Here is a 21,679-nt window from a genome sequence, read left to right as displayed (position 1 = left end):
AAATTCAGTTTTTCACATTCTGCTTCAGTTTCCAAAGCGTTTTGATTTAAAAAAAAAATCCCCAGCATTTTAGTGCAAATTTCTCCTGTTAAACACATTTTTGTATGCAGTTTTGACTAATGTGCACATTTTTTGCAAGCATTGTCTCCTAATGCTTTTTTGTATGTTATCATCACTAATGTAAAACATTTTATGCACATGCATCCCTACTACAGTATATGCATTCCTGTAAACACTGTTTGGCTGGGAAACTGCATCAAAAAATTTGGATAAGAACAAATTTCAAAGGTTGGCTGTGCTAGTTTGAAAGATTTGGCTTTAAATGCAAGCTGAATGGAATTACTCCCCCTTCGCTAGTACGTAGCTGAGCCACAGGACTGGGAAAGATCCTGACGGAAGACTTTGGCAACCTCCCCCCCTCCACCCCTCTGTACCCAGCAAAATGCCCAGGGAGGGTCAGATCACTCTTGCTGGGGGTCTGAACTGATTCTTTGTAGAGGATTTTTGAAATTAGCCAGAGTCATATGAAATTAGGCTGAGGACCACAACACGCCCACCTCTAGTGTAGGCCTTGCTGCCTCAAGACAAAGGAGCTTTGTATGTCCATGTGATGTCACATCACCTGGTCACTAAGCGCTTGATGACTTATCAAGTCATCATGTATGAATTGACTCCAGTTGAAGACATCATGTTTGTGGTGATCATGTGATGTGGTGCACAGGATCTGCTTGCGGTAGTATAGCTTTAGGGAGGTCACACAGACACATGCCATCTGCCATTTGATATGGCAATCATCAAGTGGAAAGAAGCTCACTTTATAATCTAGAATATCTGTGTGTTTTCTGTCCGTTTGTGGGTGCCAAGGCTCTCATTTATGTAATATGTCCCTACAAAAGAGCTGGTTAAATTGTGAACTGAAGTAGAAAAAACCACCAGATGCTGTATCGTCCTATTCTATTAATGGGCCTTGATGCACAAAGCCACTGGGAAGGATTGTGGCTTGAGCGTTGCCGTTGCTTAGGTGGTGCTAGAAAGTTGTTTCCCCTCCCCTGTCATTTTTGCTGTTATTTCCTGAGTGGAAAGAATGCTGTTGTTATGCTTTAAAATACGCTGGGAAGAGAAGGGGCCAGTTTCTGTTGTTTATTTTTAAGTCAGAGGCCCTGCCATTCTTCCCTTTTCCGTGGAGTCTAAGACTCAGGGAGACCGCACAGTAAGCCGTGGATTGGACGTTCGCATTCTTGGCATATCTTTGAGTTTATATCATGACAGCTTGCTGGAGGAGAGCTCTTCCATTTCAGTCTGCCCTCAACCACCCTGCCTGCTTTTAAGGAGGGTGTCTGGTGCTTCCACCCCCTAACCCCTTTCAGCAAAGCAATGGACAATGTGGCTGAAATGTGTTCTGTTGATCTCAGGGCTGCTTCACATGAGACATTTTGTACTCGGTTTTAGGATATCCAAGAATGCCTACATGTTGCATCAGCTACGAAGTGTGCTTGTATAAATGACAGGTTTTCTTTTCAAAATATTGGCAAGTGATAAACTGCTTGTGGTGATTTTGAAGTGAAGTAGAGCAGCCCATAGCTATGACCTTGGCGACATACACACCATCCTGCAAGAATACTGGGAAATGTCATTCCCCCCCCCCCTCACTGAGTTACAGTTCCCATCACCCTTGACAAACTACTTTCCCCATTGTTCTTTTTTTGGGGGGGGGAGTAAACATGCTTTAAATTTATGGTGTACACTCATCCTTATAAAAATGGATGTTAATACGTAGAACTTTCCTTCCTAAAAGGAAAAAAATATGCAAGACAGTTCACTATATCTCTGGGTAGGGGTGGGTGTACAAACAACACACACACCATACAATTTTGAAGTCTAAAAACAAACACCATTTTAATTACCAGAACATTGCAGATGGTGAGAGGTACATTTTATTATCTTCTTTCTATTCCCCCCCCCCAATAAACATGCCCATCCACAAAAGGAGGTATTGACAGGCTTTGGGTGAAGGAGCAGGGCTTTTTTTTCAGCCGGAACTCAGTTCCGGCACCTCTCAGGTGGGTGCCATTGCCATTATAAGAGAACAAGGTGAGTTCCAGAACCTCTTTTTTTCTAGAAAAATAGCACTGTGCAGAAGTAGAAAGAGTATTTAGAAAAGCACCTCGAGGGAGGCATACATCCCCTTTCATGAAAGCAGACCAAGGAGCCCAGTTGCCACAAAATGTTGTTTGGCTGTTGAAGGTAGAGGGGTGTGTGTGTGTGTGTGTGTGTGTGTGTGTGTGTGTGTGTGCGTGCGTGCGTGCTGGGGGAGAGATGTAAAAACATAATGGAGGGGAATGGAACAGAGTACTTGGGAAGAGGGCAAATTCCGGTTAACAAGCCGTAACAGGAACACCTCACAGTGAACCATTTTGTTGCAAGTACTGTACTACTTGTTTTGCGACCAGTCCAGCACCAGAGATCTGCACATAAACAGAATTGAATGTTCCTATTACAGTACTTACTACATACAGATGTGCATCTGGGTGGATATAATATATCTCCATTGCTTTGAGTGGAAGGCACTGTCCGCATCCTGTTTAAGTGTGTACCTACCAACCATTTACATTCTTGTGCAACTAGTCACCTATTTGTCTCCGTTGTCACCTATTATTGGATCAAGGTATTTGTTATCTGTCATAGTTATGATTCTGTACCATTTATATTTCATAGAATGGTAGAGTTGCGAGGGTCATCTAGTCCAATCTCAACTAAAAGCATCCATGACAGAGGGCCACCCAACCTCTGCTTAAAAACCTCCAAGGAAGGAGAGTCCACCACCTCCCAAGGGAGTCTCTCCCACAATCCAACAGCTCTGTCAGAAAGTTCTTCCTGATGTCTAGTTGGAGTCTCCTTTCTTGTAACTTGAATCCATTGGTTCGAATCCTACTCTCCGGAACAGGAGAGGACAAGCTTGCTCCATCTTTCATGTGGCAGTACCTTTAGATATTTGAAGCATGGAATAGATGTATAAATTAATGTGTAATTGTGACAGTGTGACTATTATGAATCCGCAGTACGTAATGTTGCTGAGCCACTTGAACTGGTGAAGGCTATGTGGTGAGCAAGTCATCATAAAAATACATTTAAAACTGATAAATTACTTCTGCTCCTCACTGCACAGAGAAGTTAATCTACAGGACTGATGGGCCTATAAATAACCTTCAGTGAGCTCCTTCCCATTTAGTGTCTAAATTGTTGTTGCTATACAGCACAGTATTAAACTATCTGTTTCTTTAACAATCAACAGCCTTTTTTCTGAACTTGCCAGACTTGGGTGTTTACGCTGTCTTAAGACAATAACTGGGATTTTAGACAGTTCTTTTCAAACATTAAATCAAACCAAGTAAACAATGTGTAGAAAAATACTTTAGGTTAGCACTTCTCTAAACAACAAAAGGCTAAAAAAAAAATCCTTCCAGTAGCGCCTTAGAGACCAACTAAGTTTGTCATTGGTATGAGCTTTCGTGTGCATGCACACTTCTTCAGATACAGGCTAAATAGTATCTCTGAAGTGCAAATAAAAACTGCAAATGTAAGGTCAATATAAAGAATTCTAGCATCTCCAACTGACATCTGCAAAGTTCCCTTGTTCTCTTGGAATGGCAATGGCGCCCATCTGAGAGGTCCCAGAAATGAGTTCCTGTGAGTTCCCCCTGAAAAAGCCCTGATTACAATATTAGGTTGTGCTACAATATTAGGCTTTGGTAAAGGGACCCCTGACCATTAGGTCCAGTCGTGACCGACTCTGGGGTTGTGGCGCTCATCTTGCATTATTGGCTAAGGGAGCTGGCGTACAGCTTCCAGGTCATGTGGCCAGCATGACTAAGCCGCTTCTGGCTAACCAGAGCAGCGCACGGAAATGCCATTTACCTTCCCGACAGAGCGGTACCTATTTATCTACTTGCACTTTGACGTGCTTTCAAACTGCTAGGTTGGCAGGAGCTGGGACCGAGCAACAGGAGCTCACCCTGTCACAGGGATTCGAACTGCCGACCTTCTGATCGGCAAGCCCTAGGCTCTGTGGTTTAACCCACAGTGCCACCCGTGTCCCAAATATTAGGCTTACATAATGCAAAATTGAAGGAGGTTATTCAGATGTTGTTAATCATCATATTTATAGACTGCATAATTTTATATGAATGCAAATGCTGTAATTCTATTTGCTGCCCACAGGCATTTCAGAGTATAATAAATAACCAGGATGGCAAGAAGTATATTTTAAATACTTTTACTAATTTATTCCTGAAAATATCTGAAAACAAGCAAATGTTACATTTTTCACATGGGTGCAACACGGAATTCACTTGTAGATTCAGGTTTTAGAACACTAAAGTAAAATTTTAAAGCTTGCATTAGATGTTCTTTAGCTTGTGAAATGCAAACATTAAGATATGATTTTAGAATTCTAGCGCTCGAACAAGTACAGGCACATTCACTGAGGGGCCAGTAATGGATAACTTTCCATTGCAACATGAAGCTTGTTGTTTTTTTACATTAAACAGGGTCTCGATGTTTTGGGGAATCAGTCCAGTAGGGTTTTTTTTTTTAAAAAAAAATAGAATTGTGCCTGGTGGGTGCATTTTAGGTATGTAGGCCTTTGCAGAATTAATATTTATTTAGAGATGGCAACCACCCTAAATTTAGCCATTATATATAGGGATACAATCAGATGGATTTTTTTATATTTAAATTAGAATTTATTTTTTTCCCTTAATGACTCCAGAGAAATTGCATCAGGAGTTCGCTATCAGTGGATTTTGACAGAGGAATTTGGCTACTATTCACAAGTAAGGCATTTGTGGTTGGTGGACTGTAAACAGATTATATTCATTTGCAAGCAAGGAGTTTATTTATCTGAATAAAGTGAATGATAGTGTATTTTGAGTTGTCAGTCACTTTCACTAGCAGCGAATTTTGCTTTCCTGTTTTTTTACCATTCCAGGGGAAATGGCATTCCTTGAATGGAGCAAAGCTTTCCTGCTTCCTCCTCCTATCTGCAGTGACCTTGGGCTCCCTGAAAATCTACTCTTGAGGGCTGGCAGGTGATCTGGAACAGCATGGTAAGTTGCATAGGAGGGATTCAAAGCAGTGGGTGCAGGGAGATTGCAAAGAACCTGGGGAACCCATCCTTGCATGAACAGAAGCAACTTCCACTCATACAACTACATCTTTAGAATCGAGCCATTGGCAGCATTCATCCATTATAACCAGAACAAATAGAGGTTGTTTTTCTATTTTCATGTTTCCAGTAAATAAGGGTGAACCAAAATGGACCAATGAACTGGATTTCTACCAGGATTTAACAGTCAGATATGCTGTGCAAATTCACAGACTCCTGATCAATCTGGAACCAGGTTGATGTTGATGTTTCACTTTTGTGAAGTGAAGCCGCCATTGGTCCATCCAGCTGACCAGTGGCATCTGTCCAGGGTTTCCAGCAGGAGTGTCTCCTGGCCTTAGCTGGAGAGGTGAGGGATTGAACCTGGCACCTTCTGCTTTCAAAGTATGTTAGCTACCATTGAGCCATGGCCTTTCCAAACGTGCCATTTTCAGCACTGTTTTGTTTTTACATAGTATACTTTTTCATTTATCTGATGGCATTATATAGTTTTATGAATTGCAGGTTGTAACCAACAAAGTTCTGCTCAGAATGGACCCCAGTTAGTCATGCCCACTAATTTCAGTGGGTCTACTCAGAGAACTACCAAAGCTTGATAAAAACCCTATGCCTTTAATAAGCCATTTGTGAATTTTAGAGGATCTTCAATTTTCTCTCGCTCTCCAGTTTATTCATTATGAAATGGAATATCACTTTAGCTGCCTCTCTGTCTCATTTATTTTGCTTGACTGTGTTGTATCCTCATAAGGTGTTTGTAGGCTATATCCAGCTTTGTGGGTCCCAGGTTTTGTGTGTGCCTCCTACAAGAAGCCAGGCCTTGCTGTTCATAATGGAATGTGAGGTAGAATGACCTCCTGTTGCTTTAATGATTACAACACTTTTTTAAAGGTCTTTTTCAGGAAGTTTTGGGATCTCTCGTTTCCAAGGGTGAAATATATATATATGTGTGTGTGTGTGTTTCCTGGAGGACAGTAATGAAATGAATGCTCAGTTTGAGCCCTTAGAAAAAGGGCAAGGCCTGAAGTCCTGTTTTCTTGAGGGTATTTGGGAGTTGTGCAACTGATGTCTTATGTGAAGAGTCAAATATTTTTGCCCTGAGCAACAGAATCAACTGCAACCATTAGCTCCATTCTTGGTGCTGAAACAAGTATTTTTTGTGGGATCACTTCTGACTGAAGGTGTGGAGGAAAGTGAAGAAAGAAGCGGTAAATAAGGTGCAGGGTGGTGCAGATGGAAAAGTCCATTCAGTTGTCAAGAGCATTTTAATTTTCTTACAAGTTCTTTGTAGAGATTGTGTGACTAATGGAAGCCTGTTTTATTTTTAATGAGGGCTGTTTAATAAGAGTCTTACTTTTATTAAAGCATCTCTTCACTCTGCTTTGGTCACCATTATTTTACCTCAGAATGCACCACATAGAAGTTTATTTTGACAGCACAGCTGGATTCTCAAATTGATTTTGTGCTTGTTTTAGCCCTACAAAGCTGGACCATTAATTGATTACCTCTCAAAGTCTGTGACTGCTTTTATCAAACCTAGCATTACTTAACCATTTTATAAAGTTTCCCATCAATGCAATCATGACAGACTGAAACAAATTTAAAAAGAGGCTCTGTCAACTTGTTATATGACTAATTTTAATAGTAATGTACAACAAAGTTCAGACAAGTCTCATTCTATTTTTTCCTGGAAGGTTACTATAAATGATAATGTCAGTTCATTTAAAGCATTGAAAGCCGGACGCAAAACAGTTTTTAAAAACCCCAAATTAATCAAGGTTTATTGTAGACGGGAGATCCTTTGTTTTGTGTGTGTGTGCGTGTGTGTGTGTGTGTCTGTGTGATCCACTCTCAAGCTGCTCAAATGTGATGTGTCTCACTTTGCAGCATCCCCTCTCCATCCCATTGCTGCTAAGAATAAATTGTTGCCCATTTTCTTACAGAAGCTGTGCCTTAACAGGTGCATGCATGCAGAATTGAACAAGTGTAGGGACCCAGGTGGCGCTGTGGTTAAACCACTGAGCCTAGGGCTTGCTGATCAGAAGGTCGGCGGTTCGAATCCCTGTGACGGGGTGAGCTCCCGTTGCTCGGTCCCAGCTCCTGCCAACCTAGCAGTTCGAAAGCACGTCAAAATGCAAGTAGATAAATAGGAACCGCTACAGCGGGAAGGTAAACGGCGTTTCCATGTGCTGCTCTGGTTCTCCAGAAGCAGCTTTGTCATGCTGGCCACATGACCTGGAAGCTATACGCCGGCTCCCTCGGCCAATAATGCGAGATGAGCGCGCAACCCCAGAGTCGGTCACGACTGGACCTAATGGTCAGGGGTCCCTTTACCTTTAGCTTTGTTGCATTTATGACCAACATGCCAAGAGATCTTATGTCATGATAGAGAAAAATAGAGACCCTATTGTGAAAGCATTCGTTTTTTTAAAAGTTGGATAGAATTGCCAGGTACATGTCAAATGCCAACATATGTAAGACTGGCTGGGTTTGCAAGTAATGTCCTGCAAGGCTAAGCCTTGGGGTTGCAAGTTTTCCCATCTCCCCTTTCACATGGCAGAGGAGCCACCACTTAGTTTTATCCTAATCATTGTTCGTTGTGATGTTCAAGCCTGGGAAACTATGATTTGTCAAATTTAAGATCTGTTAATAAGGCAATCTATAGAGGTTATGGGTTTGTCAAAAATATAGTTCGAAAACAAGCCCCTCTCTAAAAAGTATAGCTTGATTCTAAATTGCTCTCACTAAACATAATACTAAAAAGCCTTTGCAGTTCTCTGGGTTTGAATGTCACAGGGAACAATGTTTACTTTAAAATAAGAAGTAGCTCCTCTTCTGGTATGTGAGAGATGAGGGACAAGCACACAAAGCCGAGGTTGTGATTGCTACAACACATGCACATACAGTGGAACCTCGGTTTATGAACACCTCGGTTTATGAATTTTCGGTTTATGAACGCCGCGGACCCATCTGGAACGGATTAATTCACTTTCCATTACTTTTAATGGGAAAGTTCGCTTCAGTTTATGAACAGACTTCCGGAACCAATTACACCCATGTTTCAGTTTATGAACGCTTCAGTTTAAGTACTTCGCGGACCCGTCTGGAACGGATTAACCCACTATCCATTACTTTCAATGGAAAAGTTCGCTTCAGTTTATGAACGGTTACTCTGCGGACCGTCTGGAATGGATTAATCCACTTTCCATTACTTTCAATGGGAAAGTTCGCTTCAGTTTATGAACGCTTCAGTTTATGAACAGACTTCCGGAACCAATTGTGTTCATAAACCGAGGTACCACTGTAATGGGAAACCATAATGGAAACCCATTATATCTGGACCCAACCACTGAGTACCATAAATGGCTTTGTTATAGGGCCAAATTAATCATGACACAAGAGCTCAATGATCAGGACCACTGCATTTTGTTTAATCATTCAAAACAGCCAATTTGATCAGGGAAATAGTGCTGAGGGAAGCTCCTCAGTGCTGCCTTTTTCTCCTCAGAGAAGCCCTAATGCTTCCTGCACTGACCACATCACGAAATTTTCTTTAGCTTTGCCCTAAAGAAATGTGTGCATGCACTGAGAGCTCTGTGACTTTCTTCTTTGCAGAAAAGAACCCTATGCTTCATCCCACATTATTAACGTAACACACCTGATTTTCAAACATAGTTCATCATGCAGCATAGAAGACTGTTATTTTACAGTTCCATTTATTTGCTTAAAATGATGGGTCATTGCAAAACATTGCTCATAGCAGAGACAGCCCAAATACTGTAGTTAAGCAAGAGTGATCTGACATGCATGCACCCCAGTTTAACTAGTTTTCAGCATAACATTTGCAGGATAAATTTGAGGCAGAGAAGCTAAGCAGATGCATTTTACAGCAGTTAATAAGGATGAACTTAAAATTATCACTTCGACAAAGCTGCTGTTCAAAAGAGGAGGCTACACTGGAAATGAACAACTGGTTGCACCATTTCTGGATTATGGAAGGTATTTTTGTTATTCATTGTGGTTGAGCAATGGGAATTTGAGCGAGCTCTTCGTATGTGTGCATTGTAGTGAGTTCTGGAAGGCTGCCAGAGCCCACAGAAGAACTCTGCCTACCCTGTGGGTGGAAGGTTACTCAATAAATGAAACAATATGGCAGATAAATTAGTACAACAGATTTCAATCTACCAAGTTTGGGATTTCCAGCATTTTAGCCTGATGAAACAGATGAGAACAGATGTTTGCCCAAAAGGCACCTTCCATATGAAGCCATAATCACAAATAGCTCTACAGAACCTAATTATGAAAATATCTTAAAACAATAATAATTCTCATGAGGAAGTTTATGATCAAGTCATTTTGTTCTACATACTTAGCTTGGTTAAAAAAATGAAAAAGCACACTGTATCTTAATTGTGTCCAAACTTCCAGTGAGAAATGTACTTCAAAGCTTTCTGCTGGCTGGTTAATTCAAATTCAATTAAAAAAAACATAAGAAAGCCATATATATGATAATTCCAAAGGGATAAAAAACAAGATGGTTGTGCTTTGTGAATATACAGGATGTGTGTGTGTGTGTGTGTGTTTGTGTTTGGATCTAATACATTCAATTATTTCTGTAAATAATTAGCTATGACTTCTTGCATCAGAGCCATAGAAACCAAACACAACCAAGATATATATTGTGCATAATCTACCCAATCTATATTTGTAGCTGTATGCTGAGTAAATGTTGACTGCCGGTACTTATAGAAATCAATAGTAATAAATAGCACAGTACTTACAAGTTAACTGAGACATGCATTAAGGTTACAAACAACACTCATTATCTAAAGTTACCCAAAAAGTATTGCTTTACTGCTGTGCTTGTAGACAAACTCGAAACATCATGTGCTTTAAGAGATATATGCAATATCTGTTTTCAGAGCCCAACCCAAAGATGTGGTACCGATGCCAAATCGACGACTATCAACTATACTTTAACTCTGTGTCTTTGTTTCCTTTCTTCACAGTAATGTCTAGTTTTACCCTATATGTGATGCTGCCATGCTGTGCGTTTCTTCTTCTTTGTCTCAGAACATCTGCTATCCGCAGTGGTGGGCGACAGAGAGAAACAGATAGGACGGTGATACAGAGTCACATATTGCATAAAATGAGACACTCCTGGAAAAGCATGGCGTGATGGCAACAGCATGGTTGGATCCCAAGTTCTGTAGATGAAGTTCTGCTCATGCAATGGGGATCTCGAGTCTCAACTCTCAAGTTCTGCTGCAGTTGGATCCAAGCCCTTTTGACAAACACATCCAAACTAATGCCTCTTGTAATAACTGCTGAGGTACTAAGAATGGGTACTAATTTGTGCCCTTGTACTGGGATCAGACCCAAACCATAGCCTTAGCCCAACAGCAACCATCAGTGCTACTACACTCGGAGTTGTCCCTGATATGATGCTCTGATGCAGCAGGGGGGAAAGACAGAGCAGGCAATGGACTGTGCAGCAACAACAGGCTTAGAACAAAAATAAGTGAATCAGAGGAAGATTTACTGGGCAGGAAGGAAGACTTCCTAGTATATTTGAAGTTAGTACAAGCTGACATAGCATCAGGCTATCAAGATATTTAAAGTATCTCAGAATTGCTCCACGTTACTTGTACCTTCACTGAACCTGGGCAGCTTTGGTGTGGTGGTGATGTCATATCTGAAAACACATTGTCCTTGGTCTTCGAAAATGTAAAACTATGCCCAGGGCCAACCTAGTTGCTTCCCTGTAGTTATTCAAGCTTTGAGAAACAAAAAAAGGATAAGCTGAAAGCAGCTGCTGCTGAAGAAGAGACAAGACAACTTGACTTGTGGAAGTAATTACTATTAAGAAAGGCAATGAAATAATCTAACCATTATTTGTGCCACTGGTCAGAGGTTAAGGCTATAAAAGCAGGTTTAAGGGAGTGACTCATTCATTAGAAATGTATGCAAATAGCTGACATAGTTCCGCCTTTCCATAAGTAGAGAAATCAGCAGTTCATCAGCTATGATCATGGGCATATAAATTGGTTACAGAGCTGGGTAAAATAATGAGTCTTTTGTTATCGGTTTCCCATTCCATCACTTTATGTATTCAGAGGTCGACTATGCTGTATGTGGCTCCGAAGGAACTCTGCAATTTCCTTGTGGGCAGATTTCAAAGCTATGGACAAAGCAGAATTACCAGCCTACATGAAGGAGAGGGGGGAAAGGAGATTATTATTATGCCAGCACTCTACGTTTAGACTTACCGTGTTTTTCCATGTATTAGATGAGGTTTTTAAACTCAAAAATAATGTCAAAAAACTGGAGTCATCCTACACGGGTTGCCAGTCATCTGGTTGGCGGGTGCGCAACTCCCCCCCATGCAGCTGTGGGAAGCATGCGCTCTAGGGCTACACACTGCCCAGACTTGCACCCAGAGAGGTCACTTTGGTGCTGATAATGCAGCAAAAACGTGGAAAGCAATTAAGATTTGTTGCTCACTGCAGCCACAGCAGGCGCTGTGATTCTCCAGTGGTTTGACTTCACCTCTAGAGGTGCAATCCATTGTCTCTTGAGACAGACGGATGCCAACAATGGCAGACTTTGACATAAAGACTCCCAGCCCATTGGGTGAGATTTCATAGCAATTATTAATCAGCATCTTTCAATGGCAGTCGGATTAGGTATTTGAAGTATTGCAAACAATCACATTTCACTTTATTGACCACCACTTTTTTTTTGCAAGTCTTATTTTGCAGAAACCAAACAAAAACCAAATACAAAAATGCCTGGGTCTTCTAACAGTACAGCAGAGTGAATTGCTCATTAACAGAGCAGGTCCTTTATAATACCGGTAGCATATTAGTACTAAATTTCATGTGGAATCAACACGATGTTGATGGTCTCCAGTTGCATCAGTGTACATGCAGTTAAAAGCTTATTGTAAGTCACAGCCCTGCCTCAAGAGTTGTTTGGCTTGGAAATTCTGCTTAAATACCAGGCCGTTTCACTGTGAGGCAAAGCTTGATGGGACACATCTGGATCCAATTAATTATAACATTTTCTCTAGTTTCTGCCAGCATAAGTAAACCTTTCTTCCTGTGATGTAAACTAAACAATGGAAAGAGATAAACTGCTGCAGATTTAGTCTACCTGGGATACTTTTCATATGATTCGAATTCACGCCACATCAGATCAACTCAGGATAAATTACCTGATCAAGAGATCAGCTTGGTAGGTTTTGACTGACACTTCCCTAAGAATCTAGAGCTTGGGTGAAGAACCTATGGCCAACTGGCCATGCTTGCTCAGGTCGATGGAAACTGCAGTCAACATCTGCAGGGACATAGGTTCTCCACCCCCGATCTAAACATTAAAAAGCCTAAATTCCTAGTTGGATTTTATTAACATGGCAGGGCAGCCACCCCCTATAATACAGAAGGAAGTGAAAGCCAGACTGATTCACATTGACCTAGACTTTGATTCAAATTCTTGCTAAGCCGCAGAATTTCAGAGACAATGGATGTTCTGAAAGCCCTGTAGAAATACAGGGCCTATCTGTTGCTGTTATTATTTATATAAAAAAAAACTTCCTCAAATGACCAAAGTGTTCTTTTTTAAGCCTACACTAATTTAAAGAAGTGGCTGTTAAGTAGTAGTAACAACAGGAGAACTGTGGCCATGTTGCGGAAGTAGAAGGGAGACCAGTACACACAAAATAAATCTTAAACATGCAACTTCTTTTGTTGAAAGGGCATACAAACCAATTGGGTCAGGGAGGTCAACCAAATCAACTTGCTGTATAACCACGTAAATCATTCATAGGGAAAGCTGAAAACCATGGGTATACAAACTAAGGCCCAGGGGCCGGATCCGGCCCAATTGCCTTCTAAATCCGACCCACGAACGGTCTGGGAATCAGTGTGTTTTACATGAGTGGAATGTGTGCTTTTGTTTAAAATGCATCTCTGGGTTATTTGTGGGCCATAGGAATTCGTTCATATTTTTTTTAAAAAAAAAAATCAAAATATAGTCTGGCACCCCACAAGGTCTGAGGGACAGTGGACTGGCCCCCTGCTGAAAAAGTTGAACCCTGCTGAAAACTAACACAAATTGACTCTTCTGAAAACTGAGACCTCAGTGTTCAGTATTTATTGAATAGTGGGTAAAAGGAGAATAACTCTCCACTTGAGTCTTGAAGAATCCAAAGAACCCCTAGAGCCATTTTAAGCCCATCTCAAACTCCTTAGGTTGAAAATAATATGTTTATGCCATATTGCTACTCGTCTTAATTAAGATTGAGCTGAGATTGCTCTATTCAGTTTGGATACAATTTGCTGTATCCTCAGCTCTGTGTCCAAGAGTTGTGGCAAACAGAATACACGTATCTTGGCTAAAAATAGGCTAATCATTGACAGCGGTATTTTCTTTCACAGCCCTGCAAGGAAGCAGCAGCTAGCAACAGCTCATGAGGTTAGGTTTTAAGAGTGGGTGGCAAAAACTGGAATGCCATCAGCAAGGGAGGAGGAAAGGTGGGCACAAGCTTATAAATCCCAAGGCATCCAGTCCCAATAGCAACTTAATTGGTTGACCTGTAGACAAGTGCACAGCTTGACCAATCATAATAAATGGTATCATTCAAAACTAGATTCTCCCTCAGTAAACCTCTGCCTGTGTGTGAGGCAGCAGCCTGTTAACCTTTGCTCAATTTATAAGGAAAATGAGACAGGAATCTCATTTGCCTTTTAAGGAGCAGTAAATTTCACCTCCTCCAGTTGGAGGAGACTCTTGAGAGTCCCATGGACTGCAAGAAGATCAAACCTATCCATTCTGAAGGAAATCAGCCCTGAGTGCTCACTGGAAGGACAGATCGTGAAGCTGAGGCTCCAATACTTTGGCCACCTCATGAGAAGAGAAGACTCCCTGGAAAAGACCCTGATGTTGGGAAAGATTGAGGGCACTAGGAGAAGGGGACGACAGAGGACAAGATGGTTGGACAGTGTTCTCGAAGCTACGAACATGAGTTTGACCAAACTGCGGGAGGCAGTGGAAGACAGGAGTGCCTGGCGTGCTATGGTCCATGGGGTCACGAAGAGTCGGAAACGACTAAACAACAACAAATTTCACCTTGAAATTTGTTTTCCCAGACCAGAGCATGCATCCCTGTACATCAGTCTTGTTGTAGCATGAGTTTTGTAGTCAACAGTCACTACATACATTGTTCTCAAGCACTTTTTGCTCACTGTTCCACTGCACCATGGGATCCGTATTCTTATAGAAACACATACAGTTGGCCTGTGCATGCACGCTACATCTAAAAAACCTCATAATGCTGTGTGTCAGTGAGCAAAAGTTAGGTTAGGAACTACACTGTTTAACAAGGACCCTTGTACAGATATGACAGTCAAGTCAAGAGCAGCTCTGTCAGAAGAAACCTGAATTTCTATAAGATTGCTAGCAATTTCAGAAAAAAAAACTACCTCATTATTGGTTCCCAAATTTTGGTTCCCAAAAATTGGTTCCCAAATTTTATGTTAAAACCCGTTTGAGATAGTATGTAACAGCGAGCTTAGTTTTAACATGGTTTGAAATTGCGGGTGCTTATAATTTGGCAAGCATTTATTTCTCTCACCTTGTCAATCAATGCAGCATCACAGCTTGGATGGGTCAAGAGAAGCTTCACAATTTCGATGTTACCATACTGAGAAGCAACCATCAGTGGTGACAAACCAGCATCATCCTGAAGGTTTACATCAGCGCCACATGACAACAAGGCTTTCACCATATCTTCTCTATCATGGCTCACCCCCAGAATTAAGGCAGTCTGGCCTCCCTAGAAAAAAATCAGAAGCAAGAGAGAGAGAAAATTAGTTTTTGTATACTATTTCTTATTCTCTCGGTGAAGAAAATCACCAATATTTGTAGCCCGTTCTTTAAGGAGGAAAATGGTCCAAGATGGCTAAGGATATAAGGAAGACATGAAAACATGGTGCACTCCGATTCTTTAGTGAATGTTGTACTCCCATCTCTTCATTCTCTCAAAGCTATTTTCTGTGTTGCCCAATCTCTGACAAAGCTTCAGAGTGTGGCTGCCATTTTGTTGAATTATGGGAAGGAAAAAGATTAGAAAAAAGCTCATAATCTCCCTGCTGATAAATATATGTAGCCACTCTAAGATAGCAATGTAAGATAAGCTGATGAAATTTAGTTGGTTTGTAGATATGAGCAAAATTATTTAGCCAAGTCTGATACAGGAGACCCTGTTTACAGCACCAACCCTCTGAAGCAGATTTTGAGGGTAAGCAGAGGTCTGGAAAAGAGGATTAGATGACTGGAGGACAGGGATACCAATGGCTACTGAGATCTTATGATGAAGGACTGTATGTCAATCAAATACATGCATACTAAGCTATGATGACTATGCTCGCCTCCACAACTGGAGGCAGCAATGCTTCTGATCAGATGCTGGAAACCACAGGAATGTGCTGTTGTGCTTGAATCCTGCTTGCTAGTTTCCCACAGGCAAATGTTCAACCACCGTGAGATGAGGATGCTCCAACAGGTTCTTCTAATGTTCTTATGTACTATTACAAATATTGTGGCATCTTGATCATGTAAGCAAAGACTGACATTTCAGCATGATAGCGTTAAATAAAACTATGAGTCCAGATACCCACGATCACTTTCTTTATATATAAAAAAAGCCTTTTGGTGTCTGTAACTCAAAACAAAATGAAATGTAGTGACACATTTCAGCATACCTGACTTGCCCGTATATTAACATTGCCTTCTTTCAAGAGCTTTGTGACCACGTCCATTTCTTCATCGGTTTCTGCAGATGCAAGTGGTGTGATCATTACTGCTGTATACCCAGCTTTGTTTTGATGGTCCACATCACAGACACCTAAACAAGAGGCAACATTTTTCATCTATCTATATCTACCAGGAGTCAAAGAAGCACAAGAGATGTGAAGCAATATTCTTATTTAATTTACTTGTATCTCAGAGATCAGACTTCCCCAATGCGTAATCCTCCAGATTACAATTAGCTCCACAATGAATGGAAATTAGCTGGCTAGGGCTGATGAGAGCTGTCCTCCAAAACATTTGGAGGACACTGGGCTGGCAAAAGGTGCGTTACAGTGCAATCCTATATGTGTCTACTTGGAAGCATGCCCCATTGTTTTCACTGGTATTTACTCCCTTGTAAATGCGTCCAGGATTGCACCCTTAAACGCATAAATATTTATCACAAATCTGTTTTTTAAAAAGACAATCGGCAACAGATTGTACAGATAAGCGTGAAGGCCAAGACTTTGATTCATGTTCCTTAGGCTTTTAACACACTGAATTTTAAATCTGGAGGGATGTCTTTTCCAGAGATATGCAAGCTTCTTGTTAGGGCATAGACTCTGGAAACAAAACATGGAGAAGTTACAGCGACAGAAGGGAACACACTCCTTGCATTTTCTAGAGCTTCTCAGAATATAGTCAGGACCATGCATGCCTTCTGTAAGCACTACCCCATTTGCACAATTTGTTATGCTGGAATAACGACCACGCCACTCACTTCAGCTTTTGACTTGTTTGGACAGTTTAAGGGGAAAGACTCAAAAGCTCAAATGGGATGAACGGCAAAATCAGGGGCTCCTCGATTCAGCTCACTGTCACACCAGAACAAGGTCAATTCTACATTCTCTGACAACACTGGGAGGTGGGGAGGTCATCGGCCCCCTCATGAAGCAATTTCACCAATACTTTACTGACACTGCATCATAAAAGATCCCTACGCCAGTCTTGGAAGGTGCAAATTGGTCCTAACAACACTTTCCTCTCATCCCTAGGGAAATTTGCTGGCGTGTATATGACCCAAGACAGTTTATAAGGGGATAGGCATGAAATACCTTGGTTATGGAGAATGATATTTTACTCAATATGCCTTGTACTAAATATGTACACTATTGTGTTGGATTTGCTAGAGAGGCATATGGGAACATGAGCTGGCTACCTTACTTGGGAGAAATAGGGAAATACACATTGAGTAGCCCTATTCACAGATTGCTCACGTGCGGGGTTGTGCCCTTCACGCTGCCATTGATGTTGCTTCCTCTTCCTCAAATAGCCATGTGTGTCACCCACACTTGTCTGAAGAGAAACCACAGTCTTCAAGCTCTTGCTCCTGTGTGGGGCCTCTGCATTATCAGGACACCGGAACAAGCAGGTGTCCTCTGTTTATGCAGAGGCCCTACACACATGTAGGGCAATGCACGGTTGCTTCTGGAAGAATTCCTCAGGGCAGGGCTAAAAGCATTCCCCGCCCCTGGGTCCATGGGTGATGCCCAGCAGGCAAGTATAATGCATGAATAAGGCTATTGTGTCTGGCTTATTGTGAGAGTTTTCCTCATACTCCTTGGCATCAGACCTTGGCTGTCTTAACTTCAAAGGAAGATGCAGGTGCGCAAAAGGAAATAGGTGACTAAAGGATGGGAAAGAAACTGGAAGAAAGAAGTTCAATGGTAGAGTACATACTTCACATGTATAAAGTCCCAGGTTCAGTTTCGGGCTTCTCCAAACAAAAGATCTCAAGCAGCAGAGTTGGCAAAGACCTCTGTTTGGAGAGTTGTGCCCAGGCAGAGCAGACAGTACCAAGGTTTTTCTTAAGGTTTGCATCATTGCTAGAACTCCAGGGCATGCTCCCCCCCCCTTCTTTCATAGACTTGAAATGAGTTAGTATTTAAAACTCAATGTGTAGCTTTGAATATAATTGCCCGGGGGCATCTACCAAGAGAACAAAACAACCTTGTTTCAATATTCTGGGGTGGCTTGGAAGTCTTAGTGCAACAATTGATTTATAGACACATATGATAATATGCCATTCTTCTAACATTTTACAGGTTGTCATGCCAACCAGGAAATCAAAGAGCTCCTTTCTTCTTGCTGGGAAATACATGCATGTTTACTGGATAAAAATCTTGTAGGACATTTTACTCTTTCACATCTGACCTAGCAGGCCAACCGTTTAGAATGCAGTTTTTATTGCTGAACTCTAGCTTCCCATTTCAGTTTATAAGTAGCAATCCTCGATTATGAAGTACAGTACAATCATGCCTACTGTGAATGTTACAGCATAGAATATTTCACAGTTCCCCCCCCCAAATTTGGGGTGAGGGGATGTGTAGAAAAGCCTGTATTGCAGGGCCCAACTCTGGTATGCTCTTGCGCCTTAAAGGTGTGTCATTTTTTATCACAATTTTTGGGTTTCAGGTGTCAACTGAAAACACTTTTGAAACTCTTTTGCAATATGATGAACAGAAGATTACTTCCTTAGCAGCAATGCATGTATCTGTGTTTGAATTACTTGCTATATTTGTTGTTTTTAGTTTGTACACGTTTTTAGTTATGTTTGGATGCATTTTGCCTAGATATTTTTTTAAAAATGTACTGTACATCACCCCCGAGTTCTTTTTTTGGAAGGTTGCATCTATAAATATCCTAAATAAATAAATAGAAGTTAGCCATATGTATATTTGAGGGCTGATTCACCCTCAAATATACATACCGCAGACATAATTTAGATCTACCGGTAACTATGTAAATGGAAATACAGCGCATCTCAGCATAGCGTGACCTGTGTGTCTGCTCACTGTGCTATCTAGGGTCTAACTGTTGACGGGCAATTTCAAGGCCCCTGTTATCCCTCCCTCTAACGCCCTTAATCTTTCAACCCAATTTGGGTTGAACAGGCCTTCAAACAGAGGACTCCTTCAAGAATGCTGCCAAGCTTATGCCGGCCATTAAGAAGTTATCCTTCTGTAATCACCAAATTCTGATTTTACATTTTTATATGGTTTTATATACGATCGTTGTCAATCACTATGATATTTTAAAAGGAATAATGGTATATAAATATTTTTTTATACACCAAAGGAAAATAAGCAAAGAGCAGTGTATCAGGACACAATGCCAGCTCCCCCTTTGCTGCAGAGTGTGGACAAGATCAAAGCATAATGCAGGGAAGCCAGAGAGAAGATTACTGTAATTAAGGGAAAAGAAAACAAGTACCCAGTTGGGCCGTAAGAACTGAGATTGAAAAAGCAGTTTCAGGGAGAGTGTTGAAAGCAGAACAAATGGACATAATTTTCAGCTCTGAAAAAGCAATTAAGGGATTCTTACCTGTCTCTAAAAGAAGCTTCACAATCCGAAAGTTGGAATGAGAAACACTGTAATGAAGTGCTGTGTTGCCATTCCCATCAGCCAAGTTCACAATTATATTCTCTAACTGTGGATGAATTGCCTCAACCTCTTGGAGGTAAACTGCCACAATTTCAGGGCTGGAGGATTTCCTGCTTGAGATTCGGAACCACTCCTGGCAGATGGTGCTTAAAACGTGCCTCTAATAAAAAAGACCAACAGCTGATTCAGTCCAACGATGAGGGTATTCCAAACTCTTTAACAATGTTTTTGTACTTGAAACTCACGGCCAAACTATTAGTGCCTTGGGGACCAAGAAAGTTCTCAGACTTCAGTCCATATAGTAACTTACTGCTCTATGTACAAACTTCCTCCATGGAACAGCACTGTGAGATGCAAAGATGAGATGATAGCCCTTGCCAGAGCACCTCTGCTAGAGCTGATGGGAGATTGAGAGTTCAACAACATCTGGATGGCTGCATATTCCCCAGCCTTGTTGAATCTTAATTCTATTATAGTTTAATGTGCTGTTCCACTGCTTGGGTGGGGTGCAAAAAGCAATATATAACTGAGACATAATAAATAAATCTACGCATATTTAAACTTGCCTTGTTATGAAATCCTGCTATGGTAGCAGACCAGCACAACATCTTTTCAGTAGCTACTGGATTGATTTGAGTTTTGAGAGATGCAGTGTTGTGGCCAACTAAGTGTAGACCCATTGAAATACATGAACTGAAGCTAGTCATATCCATTAATATCAATGGGCTTACTCTGAGAATAGCTAGTGCTGAATACAACCCAGTTAGTAATACTGGATGCAATCTAGCAAAGCATATTAATACACAGTAATGTACAAAGGGTTCACAGCCACTCCGAATGAATGGGAGCCAACCATATAGTAGAGAGAGGACTAAAATCTAGAAGCCCACCCCAAGTTCTACCCTGACATCTGCTTTGGGATGATAAACGCAATGGGTTTAAGATGTGAAAAGGTTGATTGCTGCGAATGAATAAACTATACAAAACAAACTTTGTTTGGGGAAATGTGTCCTTAGCATTTCATTAGTTTAGATTTTGAAAATAGGAAATTCGAAGTGCTGTCGCTAGTATGCCAGGGACAGCTCAGTTGGTAGAGCATGAGACTCTTAATCTCAGGGCTGTGGGTCTCAGCCCCACGTTAGGCAAAAGATTCCTGCATTGCAGGGGAATGGATCAGATGACCCGCAATTCTATTATTCTCTGAGTCGACCATTAACCAAAAATAATCACTGAGAAGGTTCTTAAATTAAGCTGAAACAAGGAGGTGCTCAAAATACAACATGAAAAATATTAGTACCAGTAATTTGTCCTTTGTGGTTCTTATTTCTGGCAGGTGTTTGCTCAAGATCTGGCATCCTTTCAGAAAATCTGTAGAGGGTTTAAATCTGAAAACGAAAAACATCTTTATGGATTCACTGTATAAAATAAAGTGCAGAAAAACACAGCTTCTTCCCTTTTTTAAGAATAAGATTAGGAAAAATGAATGAATACTGATGGAGGGAAGGACCTTATAGCAAAACTGCTCCTCTGCCCCTACTACTATTCAATAACTCTTTTTTTATATGCAACTATATAATTGAAAGGTTCAATGCAGGACATAAAGCACAAACGTAACTCTTTGTAGTGGGAGGCTAATGGGCTGCCCACTTCCTTATAAACCACGTATTGAAAAGGTACTGGCCACAATGCAATACACTGTAAACTTAAGACACTAGATTTAAAATGATACACCCACCAGGAAAGGTGGGATATAAATGTAATAAATACAGGTTACTTGAAAAACTACCGTTTCTTATATACCCAAAAGGTTGCTGTGTTTCGCATTAGTGTTTCTCTTTCAAGTCTCCGAATTACCAGAAACCCACTCCACTGTAACTCAGAGCAGAGCCTCCCGAGAGCAGAGCCTCCTGTGTGCCTGCCCCTTGTGTTCAACTGTGTCCCTGTCGACATACGTCAGGGGTCCATTATTTGTACTTTCTGGAAACAATTGATGGCAATTTTGTTTCAACAAGCTCTTGCAGCTCCCTTAGGTGAAGATTTTGTGTTGCTTTTAAACCTATACTTTGTAGTGGTTGTTTTGGTTTTAAAACTTAATTTTAGCTGGGTTTCTTTGTTTTGTTATGTTTGTAAATCACTTTGAAAAACAAGCAGAAAATGATTCATAAATGAATAATCATAGTAATACCTTGTCTTCAGTGTTAATTCAAATGCCTTATAGCTCATAATAACTTGCATTTTATTATTGTTTCTCTCAAATATATTATTACACCTGAAAGCAGAATG

At 41.0% G+C, this 21,679-nt stretch overlaps 1 protein-coding gene across 2 annotated transcripts in view; it reads right to left on the bottom strand.

Annotated features, from left to right (window-relative positions):
* Window positions 1-8,858: 8,858 nt before the first annotated feature.
* Window positions 8,859-21,679, bottom strand: part of KANK4 (KN motif and ankyrin repeat domains 4) — a 38,475-nt gene continuing 25,654 nt past the window's right edge. For both annotated transcript variants that reach the window (XM_035122516.3, XM_035122515.3), the window contains exons 6-10: window positions 20,694-20,781; window positions 19,337-19,556; window positions 15,925-16,067; window positions 14,796-14,996; window positions 8,859-11,367 (exon numbers count right to left, since the gene is read on the bottom strand). In XM_035122516.3, coding sequence (XP_034978407.2) covers window positions 11,266-11,367; window positions 14,796-14,996; window positions 15,925-16,067; window positions 19,337-19,556; window positions 20,694-20,781 — 754 coding nt within the window. In that variant the 3' untranslated portion in view covers window positions 8,859-11,265. The remainder of the gene's footprint in view (window positions 11,368-14,795; window positions 14,997-15,924; window positions 16,068-19,336; window positions 19,557-20,693; window positions 20,782-21,679) is intronic.

This window comes from Zootoca vivipara, chromosome 7 (assembly GCF_965207765.1).
Source record: "Zootoca vivipara chromosome 7, rZooViv2.hap1.1, whole genome shotgun sequence".
In the NCBI taxonomy this organism is placed as follows: Eukaryota; Metazoa; Chordata; class Lepidosauria; order Squamata; family Lacertidae; genus Zootoca; species Zootoca vivipara.
Note: the sequence above shows the minus strand (reverse complement) of the source record. Positions and strands in the feature narration are given on the sequence as shown.